This window comes from Octopus bimaculoides, chromosome 30, assembly GCF_046866305.1.
Source record: "Octopus bimaculoides isolate indiv1 chromosome 30, ASM4686630v1, whole genome shotgun sequence".
In the NCBI taxonomy this organism is placed as follows: domain Eukaryota; kingdom Metazoa; phylum Mollusca; class Cephalopoda; order Octopoda; family Octopodidae; genus Octopus; species Octopus bimaculoides.
Genome location: NC_142957.1, coordinates 10,901,527 through 10,914,026, shown reverse-complemented (window position 1 = coordinate 10,914,026; position 12,500 = coordinate 10,901,527). Strand labels below are relative to the sequence as shown.

Here is a 12,500-nt window from a genome sequence, read left to right as displayed (position 1 = left end):
GGGGGGACAAATACAGACACACAAACATACACACACACACATACATATATATATATATATATATATATATATATATATACATATATACGATGGGCTTCTTTCAGTTTCTGTCTACCAAATCCACTCACAAGGCTTTGGTCGACCCGAGGCTATAGTAGAAAACACTTGCCCAAGGTGCCACGCAGTGGAGCTGAACCCGGAACCATGTGGTTGGTAAGCAAGCTACTTACCACACAGCCACTCCTGCGCCTATCATATATATCTTTTTCACACATATATCTTTTTCATATATATATTTGCGAGTGTGAGTATGTATGTATTTGTGTGTCTGTGTTTGTCCCCCCCCCCCCCCAACATCGCTGGACAACCGATGGTGGTGTGTTTATGTCCCCGTCACTTAGCGGTTCGGCAAAGAATAAGTCCTGGGGTCGATTTGCTCGACTAAAAGGCAGTGCTCCAGCATGGCCACAGTCAAATGAATGAAACAAATAAAGGAATATATATATGTACACACACACACACATGACCCATATATCTTTTATCTGTTTTTGTCATTAGATTATGGCCATGCGGGAGCACTGCTTTGAAAAATTATTAGTCAAATTGACCCCAAGACTTATTATATCAGTCTTTCACACCATTACACCAAACTGCTAAATTATGGGGACATTTCTGTCTATTAAATTCTCTTACAAGGCTCTGGTCAGTCAGAAGCTACAGCAGAAAACATCTGCTAAGGTGCCATGAAGTAGGACTGAACCTGGAACCATGAGGCTGGGAAGCAAACTTCTTCGTACATAGGCAATGCCTATCTTACCCCTGGATGTGTACATGGTAGCAGATAGCATTAGAACTAGTTATCTTTATAATGTACAGGTATGATATTGAGAGAGAGAGAGAGAGAGAGAGAGACAGAGAGAGAGAGAGAGAGAGAGAGAGAGACAGAGAGAGAGGTGTAAAAGTGTAAGAAAAAAAAAAGTGTCTTCAAGGAGGCCGTACCTTCTGATAAACCTGGTACTTTGAGTAAACTGTTTTGGCTTTCTAAATTTTCATCTTCATCATGTGGAGGTGGCTGAAACAGAGAGAAAGAAAGAGGGTGGATGAGGATCAGAAGAAGAAAAAGAAGAAGGAAGAGAAGAAGAAAAAGAAGGAAGAGAAAAAGAAGGAGAAAAAGAAGAAGAAGAAGAAAAAAGAAGAAGAAGAAGAAGAAGAAGAAAAAGAAGAAGGGATTAAGTCGATTACATCGACCCCAGTGCGTAACTGGTACTTAATTTATCGACCCCGAAAGGATGAAAGGCAAAGTCGACCTCGGCGGAATTTGAACTCAGAACGTAACGGCAGACGAAATACCGCTAAGCATTTCGCCCGACGTGCTAACGATTCTGCCAGCTCGCCACCTTGTGTTAAAGATTCTGCTAGCTTGCTTCCTTAATAACAACAACAACAACAACAATGAAGTGAGTAGTTACCGTAGGGGTGGGCACATCTTCTGTGGTATCTGTGGGCCCAGGCGACGAGATGGGGCTCAAGTTGATGTTGGGTTTGGTTAATGACAACCTTTTTAGTTTCAAGGGTTGGAACTTTGTGTTGTTGTCAAGGTCTTTCTCTGAAACATTACAACAAAACAACATTATATATACATAGATACATACATACATAAATATATATGTATGGGATAATTGAATAAATGAACAATCCATCATTAACAACAAAATCTGCTTCGTTTAATTTCATTTGATGACATTTATTGAACTCCGTTTAATGAATTAATTCTTATAAGGATCATTCGCTTACATATATTCATACGGATGGGATAAGAAATCCGTAAATCACGTATGATAAAAAGATATTGAAATTTTCATCCGCATATAATATATATATATATATATATATATCAACCAGTACCGCGTGACTGGCCTTCATAGGATTTTCGAGTGAGATCATTGCCAGTGCCCCTGGACTGGCTCTTGTGCGGGTGGCACATAAAATACACCATTTTGAGTGTGTCCGTTGCCAGTACCGCCTGACTGGCCTTCGTGCCTGTGGCACGTAAAAGCACCCACTACACTCTCTGAGTGGTTGGCATTAGGAAGGGCATCCAGCTGTAGAAACTCTGCACAAATCAGATTGGAGCCTGCTGTTGCAATCCGGTTTCACCAGTCCTCAGTCAAATCGTCCAACCCATGCTAGCATGGAAAGCGGACGTTAAAAAATGATGATGATGATGATGATGATTGCCTACTACCCCTCCCCCTCTTGGATGACTCTTTTGTGCCACCCAGGCGACAACCCTCCAACCCATGGGTCTGCTCTGGGTAGTCGTAACTGGAGAGGGTTTTTTTTGAGTCAGACTGCGAACACAAACTCAACCTTTAGAGAGAGGGGTAATAAACCAAAGGGGGTAATTGTCCTAGGGGGTGGTTGTCGTCGGAGGGGAATTGTCCTAGGGGGTAGTTGTTGTCGGAGGGGAATTGTCCTAGGGGGTAGTTGTCGTCGGAGGGGAATTGTCCTAGGGGGTAGTTGTCGTCGGAGGGGAATTGTCCTAGGGGGTAGTTGTCGTCGGAGGGGAATTGTCCTAGGGGGTTCTTGTCGTCGGAGGGGAATTGTCCTAGGGGGTAGTTGTCGTCGGAGGGGAATTGTCCTAGGGGGTAGTTGTCGTCGGAGGGGAATTGTCCTAGGGGGTAGTTGTCGTCGGAGGGGAATTGTCCTAGGGGGTAGTTGTCGTCGGAGGGGAATTGTCCTAGGGGGTTGTTGTCGTCGGAGGGGAATTGTCCTAGGGGGTTGTTGTCGTCGGAGGGGAATTGTCCTAGGGGGTAGTTGTCGTCGGAGGGGAATTGTCCTAGGGGGTAGTTGTCGTCGGAGGGGAATTGTCCTAGGGGGTAGTTGTCGTCGGAGGGGAATTGTCCTAGGGGGTTGTTGTCGTCGGAGGGGAATTGTCCTAGGGGGTTGTTGTCGTCGGAGGGGAATTGTCCTAGGGGGTAGTTGTCGTCGGAAGGGAATTGTCCTAGGGGGTAGTTGTCGTCGGAGGGGAATTGTCCTAGGGGGTAGTTGTCATCGGAAGGGAATTGTCCTATGGGGTAGTTGTCGTAGGGGTGGGTGTAATTGTCCTGATATGGTACCAGCACCACCACTGCTACACAAAATCAACAAGGACTCCTACAACACCGTACCGCCACCTGCCAGCATCACTCACCTACAGATATATATCCGCTCTGCTTCTCCAGGTCGGCCCTCACCTCAGCAATAAGGCGGTGGGCTTGTTGCCGGAAATGTACCTGCCTTTCCAGCTCCTGCGGAGAATGACAACAAAAACAAAAACAACAGCAGCATTAATACCAAGAATTAGGAAAGTTTGTTAGTGAACATAGTCTAGAGCCTTAACTACTCGCTCGTTAATTATCTTAGGCTAAACAATTACACACACTTATAAACATGTACATGCATACACACACACACACTGTTGTTGGTACTCCGTCGCTTACGACGTCGAGGGTTCCAGTTGATCCGATCAACGGAACAGCCTGCTCGTGAAATTAACGTGCAAGTGGCTGAGCACTCCACAGACACGTGTACCCTTGACGTAGTTCTCGGGGGATATTCAGCGTGACACAGAGTGTGACAAGGCTGACCCTTTGAATTACAGGCACAACAGAAACAGGAAGAAAGAGTGAGAGAAAGTTGTGGTGGAAGAGTACAGCAGGGTTCGCCACCATCCCCTGCCAGAGCCTCGTGGAGCTTTTAGGTGTTTTCGCTCAATAAACACTCACAACGCCCGGTCTGGGAATCGAAACTGCGATCCTATGACCGCGAGTCCGCTGCCCTAACCACTGGGTCATTGCGCCTCCACTCACACACACACTAATGCACATGTATACAGAAAAATCTGTTGATGTTATACATACACACACATACATATATATATATATATACACACACACATATATATACACATATAAATGTATATATATATACACACACACAGATACACACATGCACATACATGCATACAATTATACACATACATACATGCATACATATATACATACATGCATATATATCCATACCTGTCTGCATTCTACATGCTGAGAACTGAGTTTACAAACATTCAAAAGGAAAGAAGGTAGATTCCACTTGAGATGTGTGTGTGTGTGTGTGCGTGCGCGCGTGTTTGTGTAGGCTCTGATGAAGCTATAGAGTGTTACTCAGGCACTCAGCTATGAGTCAACTGCATCTGCTAGCAGAAACAGCTGTAAGACAAAACTCATGTTTTTTCCTTTATCATCTCATTTTCTTTATATATATATATATATATATATATATATATATATATATATATATATTTGTCAACTTGCAAATGTAAAACATGTCACACTGAAGAAGGAATGACTGCTAAATAATGGGTACTATATACCCTAATTTTTACCGGCAATTTACCTCTAGAAACGGCCGCTGGTTCCCTATTCTAACTATTTTTAACTATCCTGCCTTTTAATTTCTTTCCCCCCTTGTATCTTTTATTTCCCTGTCATCACTACTTCAGACTTTCTTCAATGTATTTACTTATCAGAGGCAAACTGAGCCGTCAGTCAATCAGGCACTGCTCGAGGGCCTGGAGTTCTAAAGGGCCTGCACTCTACATGTTGACTTATTCATATCAATGCTAAGGGGTCCGGTAAACAGTTATGCCCGAGAATCCTCAATACTCTCAGTCTGCCCCTGTTACGTATACATCTGTTTTAATATATTTATGTCTACACCTACAAACTTCTTTTTAAATCTATTATCTTACATATATAGTTTTAATATATTTACTCTTTTACTTGTTTCAGTCATTCGACTGTGGCCATGCTGGAGCACCACCTTTAGTCGAGCAAATCGACCCCAGGACTTATTCTTTGTAAGCCTAGTACTTATTCTAGCGGTCTCTTTTGCCGAACTGCTAAGTTACGGGGGACGTAAACACACCAGCATCGGTTGTCAAGCGATGTTGGGGGACAAACACAGACACACAAACATATATATATATACATATATACGACAGGCTTCTTTCAGTTTCCGTCTACCAAATCCACTCACAAGGCTTTGGTCGGCCCGAGGCTATATAGTAGAAGACACTTGCCCAAGGTGCCACGCAGTGGGACTGAACCCAGAAAGGCTGAAAGGCAAAGTCAACCTTAGCGCAACTTGAACTCAGAATGTGAAGACAGACGAAATGCAATAATAATTATTATACTAATAAATAATGATAATAATAATAATAATAATAATAATAATAATAATAATAATAATAATAATAATAATGATAGTTTGAAATTTTAGTTTAAGACCAACAGTTTAGAGGGTAGTTGTGTTAATCAATGATATCACTCCCAGTACTTGGATGGAATTTTTTTTTTTTTTTGGCCCTGGAAGGAGAAAGGCAAAGTTGACCTTGGTAGAATTTGAACTCAGATTGTGGAGATCTGGAAGAGATGCTGCAAAATGTTTATGTTTGACGTTTTCTAGTGGCGAGAAAAGGAAACTTAATTTTTAACGTTAAATAAAAGTTATCACGCATGTAATGTAAAACTGAATGGCACACAACGAAAACTACTCGGACATGAAAACAATAGAATGAAAAAAATAAAAGGTTTTTATAGCACTGAGAGAGAAAAAAAAACAAAAAAACGTTCATTAAGAATTGAGTAGCTTAAATCTGTTTTAGTATAAATTTACTTATGTGTCTACATCAGTTAGTAAATTCAGATTTTTTATTTAGAAAATTGAAATTTTATAATATTATATTAATCTTCTCAGTAAGTCAGAGAATGCATTTGTTAATACCATATATAACAGAGTGGAGGCGCAATGGCCCAGTGGTTAGGGCAGCGGACTCGTGGTCATAGGATCGCGGTTTCGATTCCCAGACCGGGCGTTGTGAGTGTTTATTGAGCGAAAACACCTAAAAGCTCCACGAGGCTCCGGCAGGGGTGGGTGGGTCGGAAATCTGCAATGGTTACATAACTACCATCTCGGCTATAACCATGGAGCCCTAGTAATCTGTTACAGCACTTACCTAGCATACCTAATCATTTAGATCACCCGACCCGTGATCTAAACCCCCACATTTTGTGTGTGTGTGTGTGTGTGTGTGTGTGTGTGTGTGTGTGTGTGTGTGTATATATATATATATATATGAGTTTGTCTATAGAATATATGTCTATATGTCTATAGAATATATGTCTATATGTCTATAGAATATAGTATATATCTGAGATTGTCTATAGAAGACTATATGAATCACTGAAATTCCAACTTAGTCTGATTTTCACACTTTTAAAAGTTGGTATCTCATTAATACACACACACACACACACACACAAACACACACACAAACACACACACACACACACACACACACACATATATATATATATATATATATGGAAAGAAAGAAAGAGGGAGTGGGGGAGACAGGTAGATAAGCACAAAGCATGTTATACACACACATAAAGCATTTTATATATTAAGGGACACACAACATGTACACCACCATACCACACACACATATATTTGAGGGGGTTACACTTCACTGATGAATCATCACAATCAAAGTGTTAGTATCTGTTTACATCACAAACCACACCAACAACACCAACCCCGTCCTGTTTATATCAACCTGAGGAGATCGTTGCCAGTGCTCCTGGACTGGCTCTTGTGCAGGTGGCACATAAAATACACCATTTTGAGCGTGGCCGTTGCCAGTACCACCTGACTGGCCTTCGTAGGATTTTCGAGCGAGATCGTTGCCAGTGCCCCTGGACTGGCTCTTGTGCGGGTGGCACATAAAATACACCATTTTGAGCATGGCCGTTGCCAGTACCGCCTGACTGGCCTTCGTGCGGGTGGCACGTAAAAGCACCCACTACACTCTCTGAGTGGTTGGTGTTAGGAAGGGCATCCAGCCGTTAAAACTCTGCCAAATCAGATTGGAGCCTGGTGTTGCCATCCGGTTTTACCAGTCCTCAGTCAAATCGTCCAACCCATGCTAGCATGGAAAGCGGACGTTAAACGATGATGATGATGATGATGTATACATGTACAATACTTTATCTCTGATGTGTCAAACACATATTACCCGCAGCCACAATGTGGCCATTGCCAGTGTTGCGTAACTGGCATGTACAAAGCACCGTTTGAACGTTGGGCCTCACAGAGGCAGTGATAAGTAACTAAGACCTCTGGCAGTATACCGTGCTTGAGAAGACCTGTCAAGCCAAGTTAGATCATAGTCGTGGCCGATGCTGGAGTTTCATTAGTGGCACCCATGCCAGTGGCACCCATGCCAGTGGCACCCATGCCAGTGGCACCCATGCCAGTGGCACATAAAAAGTACCGTTTGAATGTTGGGCCTCACAGAGGCAGTGACAAGTGACCGAAATGTGCAAATAATTCTGCCAGCTTTCCATCTTTGATACAAAGGTAATAATAATGCCAGAGATAAATGTACTGTACACACATGCACAATATACAAACACAGAATACGGACCACCACATCACGGCAATACACAAACACACACTGCACTCCTGTTAATATTTCTTGAGCAAATCATGCTGAAGCTGACCGACACTGGCCAACCGATTCTACAGACTAACCTTATTTAATTCACAATATTACAACAGCAAAAAACAAGAAACCGTAAGACAGGTAGCATCTGTAATTTGGGAGGAAAAATTCCATAATATCGAACACATTGATGATTAGCTAAGATACAAAATCTATGATAGAAGGCTTCTGTGGTACCCGGAAGAGAGTAAGACGGAGTAATGATAACGGTCTTGCTTTACTGGGCTAAGTATGGTGGGTAGATCCAACTTTTCTCACCTACCCTACAATGTCATTCTAAAAATATGCTGTGACATCATTGAAATCTTAAAGCTATGAGATAATGCATGATTAATTAAAAAAACTATGTGGATAAATAAGCATTAAATTTGATAGAGTAATCAGAATGCTAAAGGGTTATACATACATAAGAGAGTAAGGTGTGGGTTGAGGGAGATTTGGCTGCTATTTCTAGCAGAACCAGCCACAATGTAGAGGTCTCCCTCCTTGCTTCATATACAGATGAATATATATATATATATATATATATATATATATATATTCTTTTAGCATTTAAACTGACCATGTCCAAACTAAATATTCTACCTGCTTCTATGTTCAAACTGGCCAGATCTGGCCACTCACACCAACCCTACAATGTCATTTTCAATATAACAATCACATTAACCCTGGCTATGGATTAATTAGCATCTCTTGGAATTGCTTCTGAAAGAAGGTCACTCACGGACCCACAATATGTCTCGAATATGACTTTAAACTGCATCCAGTAACGGGGGCCTGGTATGGGTCTTCCAGCCCTGTATTATGGGGTACAGACTATGTAATAGGGGCTATGACAGCCCTGTATTATGGGGTACAGACTATGTAAGCGGGCACTGTGACAACCCTGTATTACTAGGTACAGATTATGTAATAGGGGCTATGACAGCCCTGTATTACGGGGTACAGACTATGTAAGAGGGCACTGTGACAGCCCTGTATTATTAGGTACAGACTATGTAAGTGGAGCCGCAATGACCCAGTGGTTAGGGCAGCGGACTCGTGGTCTTAGGATCGCGGTTTCGATTCCCAGACCGGGCGTTGTGAGTGTTTATGGAGCGAAAACACCTAAAGCTCCACGAGGCTCCAGCAGGGGATGGTGGCGAACCCTGCTGTTAATAAGGCTGTGAGCTGGCAGAATCGTTAGCGCGCCGGGCGAAATGCTTAGCGGTATTTCGTCTGCCGTTACGTTCTGAGTTCAAATTCCACCGAGGTCGACTTTGCCTTTCATCCTTTCGGCGTCGATAAATTAAGTACCAGTTATGCACTGGGGGGTTGATCTAATTAACTTAATCCATTTGTCTGTCCTTGTTTGTGTTTCCTCTATGTTTAGCCCCTTGTGGGCATTAAAGAAATAAGAGGGGGCTATAACAGCCCTGTATTACCAGGTACAGACTACATAATAGGGAGCAACGGTAACTGCCCTTTATTACCGGGTACGAACCATGTAAGAAAGAGCTACAGTAATATCTGTAGCACAATAGCAATGTTGTAACTAAAAAAGTACCCAATGTCCTTTTTTTTCTTAAAGGAGAATTTCTCCTGCCCCATACTATGATATTTTTCATTTCACTAAAATTAAAAATCAAAAATTAAATAAGGCGCAGGAGTGGCTATGTGGTAAGTAGCTTGCTTACCAACCACATGGTTCCGGGTTCAGTCCCACTGCGTGGCACCTTGGGCAAGTGTCTTCTACTATAGCCTCGGGCCGACCAAAGCCTTGTGAGTGGATTTGGTAGACGGAAACTGAAAGAAGCCCATCGTATATATGTATATATATATGTATGTGTTTGTGTATGTGTTTGTCCCCCCAGCTTTGCTTGACGACCGATGCTGGTGTGTTTGCGTCCCCGTAACTTGGCGGTTCGGCAAAAGAGACCGATAGAATAAGTACTAGGCTTACAAAGAATAAGTCCTGGGGTCGAGTTGCTCGACTAAAAGGCGGTGCCCCAGCATGGCCGCAGTCAAATGACGGAAACAAGTAAAAGAGTAAGGATAATAACTACTAAACAGAATATGGTAGAAATTGTTTCCAACATTGGAGGATGGTCAGAGAGGTTTGTATTTTTGGAGGGTAGGGCAGAAACAACTGAAGGATTCCACTGTTGCATGCGGTTGTTACTTGATTTTTATCGGCGCCATAGAAGGAAAAGGCGACCTTGATTGAGTGAGGCCCAAGTGTGTGTGTGTGTGTGAGAGAGAGAGAGAGAAAGAAAGAAGGAGAGAGAAAGAGAGTGGGTTTGTCTTTTTGTTTATTTTATTGAAGTTTTATTGAAGATTGTGTGATTCTACAATTGTTTTGTGACTGATGCCAGAGAAAGAAGAGGGAAAAATGGCCTTGGCTGAATGAAGCCCAAGACTCTGTGTGTGTGTGTGTGTGTGTGTGTGTGTGTTTGAGAGAGAGAAAGGCATACAAAGAGGAGAAAGGGGAGAAGAGAGAGGTGGAGAAAGAGAGAGAGAGAGCAAAAGGCATGGACAGAGAAGCAGAGAGGAAAGAGGCCTAAAAAAAGTGAGAGATTTAAAGGCAATTAGAGTGGCCTGCAAAGCTAATTAAACAGAAGCTAATTAAAGGGATTATTAAGACCCCCAAGGAAACAGCAGTACCATTAATTAAAGAAGCCAAACGTTGAAACAGAAGGTTTGTGTGTGCAAAGGCTTGGTTGAAGATAGCATGATGAAGTGGGGAGTAATGGTAGGGTAAAATTAATAAAGCAGAGGTTAATTAGGACAGGTAATGTTGATCTGAGGACCAAAATCTGGAATAGGAACAAATGTAAACAAAATAAGGGATCCCATGGTTAATTCTTTTATAGAGATATCCGTTCAAAATTTTATCACCTTTAACCATGGAAAGACCATCCTATCTTTTACTCAGGAATAGTGTATCTAGGACTACATTATCTAATGTGCCCTTCCTTGTTGTTGTTGTTGTTGTCGTTTAGCCCCAGGTTAGTCCTGATCCAGCAGACCTATGATCAAAAATGTTCCAGCTGTGACCATCCTGTCTTTTATTCAGGCATAGTCTATCTAGGACTACATTATCTAATGTGTCCTTCCTTGTTGTTGTTGTTGTCGTTTAGCCCCAGGTTAGTCCTGATCCAGCAGACCTATGATCAAAAATGTTCCAGCTGTGACCATCCTGTCTTTTATTCAGGCATAGTCTATCTAGGACTACATAATCTAATGTGTCCTTCCTTGTTGTCGTTGTTTAGCCACAGGTCAGTCCTGATCCAGCAAACCTATGATCAAAGATGTTCCAGCAGCTGTGACCATCCTATCTTTCTTTTAATCAGACACAGTGTACCTTGGAGTACATTAGCAGAATGTAATTTGAGTGGGTTTTGTGAAACACTTCAATTAGTTCAAGTAAAGTACTTAAGAGTTCCTTCCTGAACTCGTTCCATCAGCTGCAGAGCGTAGACACGTATATGTCTACATATATCATTTGATATACACAATTACAAAAGACCTAGTAAGAGTTTCATGCTTTAAGATACAATAAATTAGCAGATTTCTACAACATGCCATGTATCTCTAAGCAATCTTTCAGGCTCAGTGTATAACATGATGATGATCATCATCATTACCATTTAATGTCTGTCTGTTTTCCATGCTGACATGGTGGATGGTTTTGACAGGAGATGGCATGGCTGGAAAGTTGCATCAGGCTCTGATTGTCTGTTTTGGCATGGTTTCTATATGGCTGGGTGCCCTTCTGAACGACGAGATGTATTTAAAGACCAGGATGCTGGACTATGAGAAAACATGAGAAAAAAATGAGAAGATAACCAAAACGAAACCCTCCGCCCCGTGAAGACGGTTGATGCAAAATGTGGAATGAGAAGAAAAGAAATAAGTGAGAAGGAAAAAAAAAAATGTGAAGAAGGTTGATGTAAAATGTGGAATGAAAAGAAAGACAATAATTTAGAAGGAAAAATGTGAAGGTCAATGTAGAAAATGGAATGAATTGAAAGAAAATAAATGAGAAGGAAAAAAATGTGAAGAAGGTTGATGTAAAAAGTGGAATGGGAAGAGAGAAAATCATTGAGAAGGAAAAATGCGAAATAGGTTGATGTAAAAAGTGGAATGAAAAAGAAAATCCTTGAGAAGGAAAAATGCGAAATAGGTTGATGTAAAAAGTGGAATGAAAAAGAAAATCCTTGAGAAGGGAAAAATGAGAAATAGGTTGATGTAAAAAGTGGAATGAAAAAGAAAATCCTTGAGAAGGGAAAATGCGAAATAGGTTGATGATGTAAAAAGTGGAATGGGAAGAGAGAAAATCCTTGAGAAGATAAAATGCGAAATAGGTTGATGTAAAAAGTGGAATGACAAAGAAAATCCTTGAGAAGGGAAAATGCGAAATAGGTTGATGTAAAAAGTGGAATGAAAAAGAAAATCCTTGAGAAGGGAAAATGCGAAATAGGTTGATGGTTGATGTAAAAAGTGGAATGAAAAAGAAAATCCTTGAGAAGGGAAAATGCGAAATAGGTTGATGCAAAAAGTGAAATGAAAAAGAAAATCCTTGAGAAGGGAAAAATGCAAAATAGGTTGATGCAAAAAGTGGAATGAGGAGAAAGAAAAGGAAAGTAAGAAAACCTAGATCTTTGTCCTCTTGGTCTGTAGAAAGCCTGACTAATGTATCTGGTGTAGAATAATATAATATCGAATGTGTCAGAGATGGGTGAAGCGAGGTTTTGCCAGAGATAGGAAGAGAAAATAAAGGAAGGAAGGAAGGTAGGTAGGACAGTAGTGTAGGCTGAACGACAAACAAGTGCATACGTGCTGGTTGGTGGTGGCATTTGGTGAGGACTGGGTCGACTTTCGCTCTCGAATTGCCAATATGGCTGCTGCCTTC

The 12,500-nt window shown here is 41.6% G+C and overlaps 1 protein-coding gene across 6 annotated transcripts in view; it reads right to left on the bottom strand.

Moving 5' to 3' along the window:
- The window catches only part of LOC106870979 (EH domain-binding protein 1-like), a 56,680-nt gene that overhangs the window by 14,053 nt on the left and 30,127 nt on the right, over window positions 1-12,500 (bottom strand). For 4 of the 6 annotated variants that reach the window (XM_089346250.1, XM_089346252.1, XM_089346254.1 and 1 more), the window contains 4 exons: window positions 12,425-12,500; window positions 3,194-3,290; window positions 1,470-1,606; window positions 1,000-1,072 (listed from right to left, as the gene is read on the bottom strand). The exon at window positions 12,425-12,500 is cut by the window's right edge. In XM_089346250.1, the coding sequence (XP_089202376.1) occupies window positions 1,000-1,072; window positions 1,470-1,606; window positions 3,194-3,290; window positions 12,425-12,500 (383 nt within the window). The remainder of the gene's footprint in view (window positions 1-999; window positions 1,073-1,469; window positions 1,607-3,193; window positions 3,291-12,424) is intronic. The other 2 variants (XM_089346253.1, XM_089346256.1) reach the window with 1 other exon arrangement.